At 33.0% G+C, this 6437-nt stretch overlaps 1 protein-coding gene across 2 annotated transcripts; it reads right to left on the bottom strand.

The window, feature by feature from the left end:
• Positions 1–2488: 2488 nt before the first annotated feature.
• Positions 2489–5621, bottom strand: LOC18010108 (uncharacterized GPI-anchored protein At1g61900). Of its 2 annotated transcripts, none has more exons than XM_006391887.2 (8): positions 5165–5620; positions 4504–4632; positions 3817–4398; positions 3485–3730; positions 3361–3372; positions 3127–3270; positions 2985–3029; positions 2489–2883 (listed from the first exon to the last, which is right to left on the bottom strand). In XM_006391887.2, exons 1-8 carry the CDS (start codon positions 5232–5234, stop codon positions 2810–2812), a joined length of 1302 nt encoding a protein of 433 aa, XP_006391949.1. In that variant the 5' UTR covers positions 5235–5620; the 3' UTR covers positions 2489–2809. The 2 variants fall into 2 exon arrangements, with proteins under 2 accessions (XP_006391949.1, XP_024005270.1); XM_024149502.1 differs by having other exon boundaries at positions 2863–2883; positions 2985–3022; positions 5165–5621.
• Between the last annotated feature and the right edge of the window lie 816 nt (positions 5622–6437).

Raw genomic sequence — 6437 nt, 5'->3', positions numbered from 1 at the left:
TATGGCAAAGATAATTCCAGGATTACATTTTCATAGCGGTAAGCTTTCATATTTCTCTATCACTTAATCCAAAAAACTGAACATGTAATATATTAATAAAACAGGACAAATATATATTAATAAAATATATATTAATAAAACAGGACAAATGGCACTGAGATTTGTATGTGAGACAAGCTTTTAAATTAAATTTTCTTGTCGTTTATATAAATTACATACAGTATATTATTATTATACTGCATATAAAAACTATTATATAAAACCTTCCTTTTCATATTTAGCAAGTAACTTAAACCCGAAGACATGTTAACATTAGCCACATAGGACACAGGTTCGATCAAGGGTTAGGTATTTGTTTTTACTGTACGATCATGTAAATCAGGACTCATATAAATGGTTAATTAAAAATATAATAACACGTTGTTTTGAAAGCAAAACCAACTTAAATTTTAAATCCAAGTCGTTATATATATATATATATTCATATTTTGAGGGATAACATAAATTAAAGACGTTAACTTTTTTCCGAAATCTGATGAAAATAGTCTAGCTACAATATTTTCAATTTATAGAGAGAATTTAGTGATATTAATTTTTAGTTTTCAAACTCTATCTCCCAAATAAATTTGATAATATCACTAAATTTTTGTCTACAAAATTAAATGAAACGATGCGGCTCGAAAGAAAACAAAAATCTGTTTACCAAAAAAAAAAAAAAACAAAAATCTTAGTGGAGAGAGAGAAGGTAATAATAATACGTCAACGTAATGGAGCCCAAAGTTTATAGTTCATCAAGCCCACGAAATTCTGTGTGAGATTTCAGGGCCACAAACAAAACAGAAACAATGATATGTTTTTTTTTTCCTTCTTTTTTTGGGTCAAAATGACATGTTTTTTTTCTTCTGTGCTAATAATGAGAAGATTATAACTTTATCATTTCAATTCATAATACTTAAATCTCCAAATAATGGTTCCAATAAAGTTGCTAGTAGAGTTTCCAGTGTCTTCAAACACAATTCCAATTCACAATTTTTTTCTAAATCCTCAGATTATACCATTAGCATTTCAATTCATAATACTTAATCCTCCAAACACAATGGTGCCAGTTATAATGGTTCCAATAGTGTTGCCAAGAACGTGACTAGTAGAGTTTTCAATGTCTTCAAACAATTCACAGTTTTTGACCGGGCTGTGTTAACCAATATAGCCACACAAAGCTCCAACGAACACCCACCAAAAGTAACTTGCTTGTGGGATTTATCTTTTGGCTTTACTGTTTTTCTCTCTTTAGAATGTTTATTCTGTTTGTGTGGTTGAGATTGTGTTATTGTGTTCCAAATATTGCACACACATGCATACACACAATGACACAAGTATATATATGATCAGTGTTTTGTATTTGTTGCAGACTTGCAGATATAATGATAGATAGGTAAATGTGAAAGCGATTTTGATTTAATCAATCATCTGTATTACTTGACGTTTTGGTAATTACATATTATCTTATACCGGACAATGCCTGTATTGTCTTATACCGGATTACATAGTATCTTAAACCGGATATATTATGGAGATAATCCTCCAGAAATGTTCTTATATTGGAATTATCAGCCAGCCAGACCATGAAGGCATTAACCATATATTATGGAAATAATAAGTGATTTTTTTGCTAAAGTATTTTACAAAATCATAAATTAGATTATACCCTTTTAAGTTTGTAACTCGTTTCGTTTGTCTCGGATTAGATGGATTAAACAAAAACTTTAAATATGGAAATCTAGATCAAAATATGCAGCTTAAGAGCATCTGCAATGGTACTCTATTTCTGCCTCTAAACTCTATTTTTAGAGTAAAATCATCTGCATTGGTACTCTATATCTTACTCTATAAATAGAGAAATGAACAGTATATCTTTATATTTAGAGAAATACTGTTCATTTCTCTATTTATAGAGTAAAACTTTTTTATTTACAAAACAATCCTTAAACTTTCATATTTTTTTATTTGACACTTAAACAATAAGATACCACATAATATTATACTTAATTAAACTATTTTAATAATAATTAGTTATATAATCATTTGAAAGTTTAAAATAAAACAACAAAATATAATAAATAAAAAAATTTAAAATATAATTATGTTAAATTATTGTTAAAACTAAAATAAATAGAAAATTTTTAAAACATTTAAAAGTAAAAGAACTTGTAAGCAATTAATAATAAGATTTACAGTCAAATATAGAAGCAACCATTGCAGTAAATCCTTTCTCTATTTATAGAGAACTCTATTTTTAGAGTAAAATATAGAAGCAACCATTGCAGATGCTCTAACATAGAAACTTGATTTTTTTGTTTTCACATGTCATATGAAACAAAAATTCTGATAAAACTACTCTTAACAGCCTAAGAATTACTAAACATTTAAACAGCTGCATAAACAAGTTCTTAGAACACTGAATTTTGCATATAAATTATTGAAGTACCACTTTTGATTTCTGAAATCGAAAAGTCTATAAGATAAATAAAAAATTACAATGTAGAGAAAAGAAACACATTATATAAGCTTAAATATAATAATAAACCCTACAAGACCTTTTTCTTTACATTAAAAAAGGTTTCCAAGAATCATGAATCAATAAAAGATAAAAAAGACTTTCCGAAACTTAAACCTCAACAACGCAATCACTTGAACCGGTCATGTCAACATACGAATTTCCGCAGCAAATGTACCGGTTTGATCTACAAAACACAGCTAATTGACTAGTAAACCGGTCTGATACAAGACTTGATCCGGTTTAGTTCTGGTACTATGACAGAAGCATCCCAAGAACCACAGACAATACAAAGATCACCAAACGCGTCACTCCTTCATTGTAGAGACCTGAGAGATCACAACGAGAATACACACATTTCAGATACTGTCGAACGAACTAGCCAATAAAGTTTTGTTTTTGCGTAATGTGAGACGAATGAAAAACTTACCAGGTTGCGAGGATGCAGCAGCTGGAAGAGCCGGGATTCTAACAGCTGCAAAAGAGAATGTAAAAACCTGAGTCCAAAGTTAAGCAAAACAGAGAGGAAAATGTTGGAAATCGAGAAGCAAAATAGGATGATAACCACGCACGTTTTTTACAGGTAGATGCTGAGGACAGTGAAGAAGAAGGCCATGGAGCTGGAATGTTGTCATTAAGGTCACAAGTGAAGCTTATTCCTGAGTCTTTGTCGAATATCGCATCGGATGGTAAGCTTGGTAATAGACAACCAGATTCTTTAAACCAAGAAGAAGAACAAAGTCTTAAAGTTAGTATGATTTTTGACATGATAAATATAAATCAAAATTGAGAAAATCTATTCAAACCTTGGTTTCCAACTGTTTGAATCCAACCACAATGCATTATCAAGCACAGAAAATAAACAAAATGGGTTAGAGACTTATATTGAAATCCAAGGAATGATGAAAAGAAAAATTAGAAAGTAACAACCTTGAAGAGAGAAGTCCTTGAGACTTATATGACAAACGCTGAAGATGTTTTTAGTGATGTTTAGCTTCTGTAGCTTTGTCCCGAGGGAAGTTGCGCAATCCAAAGCTTGCAAATTAGTTATAAGTGTTTGCTTTTGTAAATGAGACACGTAACTCTCCATTGCACGGCAACAACCCGTTTGGTTACTCAACTCATTGCTGCAGTTTCCACCGATGTGTCTCATGTGAGGAAAGACAAGAGGACAAACTGAAACCAAATAGACACAAAAGAAAATGTGAAACTTTCACCAAAAAATCGAAAGTTAAAACGTTAAAACCGGAATTTGTTTTTACCTTTGTTGATTTTGCAGTTTGCTAATCGTCTGAGAGTTTCCTTAGCCCGAGAAGGTTCAAGTTTAGTAGCGAGCCAGCGGTGAACTATGTTCTTGCAATCATTGATCCTATCCGAGTTATCTGCTAAAGTTTCAGATGCTTTTAGAGTTAGATTCGTAGCTGCATCGAGTATCGCGTTCTGGCAAGCCTGTTCACAACATTCCTTCACAGGATCGACTTTTTCACAAGCCAAAAGAAGCTTTGATGTATCCACTGTGGTTTCAAACTCATCGACATTGATTACAGGGCATGAAGAAGACGTGAGATTCCACGAGTGAATTGAACATATTCTCCAGAGCTGGCTTGAAGCGCCTTTGCCTGCCAAGATTTGCTCAATATCCGAAAGACAGTGCTTAGACTGGGTTCTGTTTAAGGCAAGCAGACCGGTTTCTTTGCTCGCTTTCCCGAGAATTATGGTCAGTGTAGCATCTAGCTGAGGACAACACATCACATTGGCTAATAATGGAGCAAAGACAGTCCAGCAGTTGTGTGAAGTTGTCTGAATCAAACTCTCGGAAGCAGTGAAATTAAGCGAGCAAAGCCCTGAAGATGACCAAACCAGAAAAAGTGATACTGGTTAGTATAAAATTTCTTTACATATAGGCACTTACAATAGAGAAATGTAACCAGGCTAAAACAAGAACATACCGGAAAGTTTTGGAATGGAACTGTTTATGTATGGAACCATTGGAGAAGGTGCAATGAAGGGAAGAAATGGTTGAGGAGAAGTATCTGGTGATATCTGAGGTAAGAACTCTTCAGGTTTCTCAGCTGAACCTAAAACCAAAAAAAAAACAACCATCATCACACTTTTAATATAGAGTTTGTGTTGGTAAAACTAAAATCTCTCTTACAGTATCTATGAGCCTAATCAAAGTAAATCTAAACAGTATGAAGCTCCTAAACTCAAGCTTAGTCCAACACTTTCACCAGAAATTCACTTCATTTCTACATAAAGAGGGTAAATTTACAATGACCCATCACAATAAACATCTATGAAGAATTTCTCCGAAGGATTTAGAGACTCTATGAAGCACATACAGCTTAATTCAACATTTTACATGAAAATTCGTTTAATTTCTACAGAAAGAGGTTTAATTTACAATGACCCATTACAGAACAGTAAGCAAGTAGATTGTTCCTAAACAAGGAAAATCTGATTCGGTTTCTCAGCAACAAAACAAACAATAAATCTATCAAAAACCAAACCCATCAAAATAGAAACACACAATTTAGAAAACAGATAAATCATAACCCTTTTCCCTTAAAACGCCAATTAGAGAAAGTAAACAAGAGAATCAAAACTCACATAGAGATAACAGAAACATGAATTGAAGAACCACGAAGAATCCGAGCTCGAATTCCGCCCTTCTCGTCATTTTCGAGCCCCAAAAAACAATACTTTGAACAATCAACAGTAAGATAGAGAGAGAAAGAGACTGTTTTTATGGTCTCTTTCAAAGCTTTGGAGTTTGGACACAACTGTGGACTTTTTTAGGAGATTCTGTCTTTTTCCCACTAAGTGAAAGTCCGAGAAATCAAAGAGGAAGAAGAGAAAGAACGCTTCTCTGCGATTCCTACACACAAAATCTTGGTAGAGAAGATAGACACAAAGAAAGTAGAAACTGAAGAAAAAAAAACAGCTGTCTTCGTCTTCACAGAGGAGAGAGAGAGACCCCACAAGCAATGAACACAGTCTGTTGTGGGAGAAGAGAAGGGAGCGCTTAAGCGCATTTATTACTACTCTCTCCATTAAATTCCCACCTTTTTCTCTCTCTCTCACTCTACCTCTAAAAATCTAATCTTTCTCTCCACATAGTGAAACAATAAACCGGAATCTTAGCCTAATCTGGAGATTGGTTTGATGGTTAAATTGATTAACCGGATATGATCCTTTACTTGCTTTCTCGTACCTACTAGTCTACTCTACTATTTCTTCTGCTCCATTAAAATGTTCATCGTACCGATAAATTGTAGCTGTTAATAAACAAGACCAAACCATTTGTAGCTGTTATTAAAAAAAACTATTGGTTTAGCCCGGTCCAAACTGATTTTTGTAAGAGTATTGGATCGCATTTATAACTTCGTGACTTGGAACATGAAAGATATGTGAGATATATTAAGGCCATTATTGTGATGGTATTTATGTCAACTAGATATATTGTTAAATAAGTCATTGCTGAAAAAAAAAGGAGGCATGTAACAACAAAGAAGCATGAAACAACTAATATAATTTAACTAGGTGATGATGTTCTAATGGTTGAAATGTCCACTTTAAACCCTGTTTAGATAGAGTTTAAATCCTTCTATTTTGATTTCAGTCATCTTTGGTTACATGTAGAGACGTTTTTAGAGGCAAGAAAATCCAGAATTTTATGGGTCTTACAAGATTAGATTGGGTTTCAGTCTGAGATTTTCCTAGTTAAATAAAATGTAACCACTAACAACTAGTTTGTAACCCATAATTTTTAATGTTTGGTGCAAAACATTTTTAGACCTTTTGGTCCACTACCTTAAAGTGCAAATGTGAATTAGTGAATGAAATGTTTTCGTGTTAATTTCGGACGGTTTAATCCACCTGT

The sequence above is a fragment of the Eutrema salsugineum genome, unplaced genomic scaffold, assembly GCF_000478725.1.
Source record: "Eutrema salsugineum unplaced genomic scaffold, Eutsalg1_0 scaffold_8, whole genome shotgun sequence".
Classification (NCBI taxonomy): domain Eukaryota; kingdom Viridiplantae; phylum Streptophyta; class Magnoliopsida; order Brassicales; family Brassicaceae; genus Eutrema; species Eutrema salsugineum.
This window is presented reverse-complemented; position numbering and strand designations above follow the sequence as displayed.

Excerpts from the sequence above, each read along its gene's own strand:
- LOC18010108 (XM_006391887.2), bottom strand. The coding sequence starts at position 5,234 with ATGACGAGAAGGGCGGAATTCGAGCTCGGATTCTTCGTGGTTCTTCAA. Across the intron at positions 4,399-4,503 it reads TTCCATTCCAAAACTTTCCG|GGCTTTGCTCGCTTAATTTC; the intron begins GTATGTTCTTGT and ends GGTCATCTTCAG. Across the intron at positions 3,030-3,126 it reads AGCATCTACCTGTAAAAAAC|CTGTTAGAATCCCGGCTCTT; the intron begins GTGCGTGGTTAT and ends TCTCTTTTGCAG.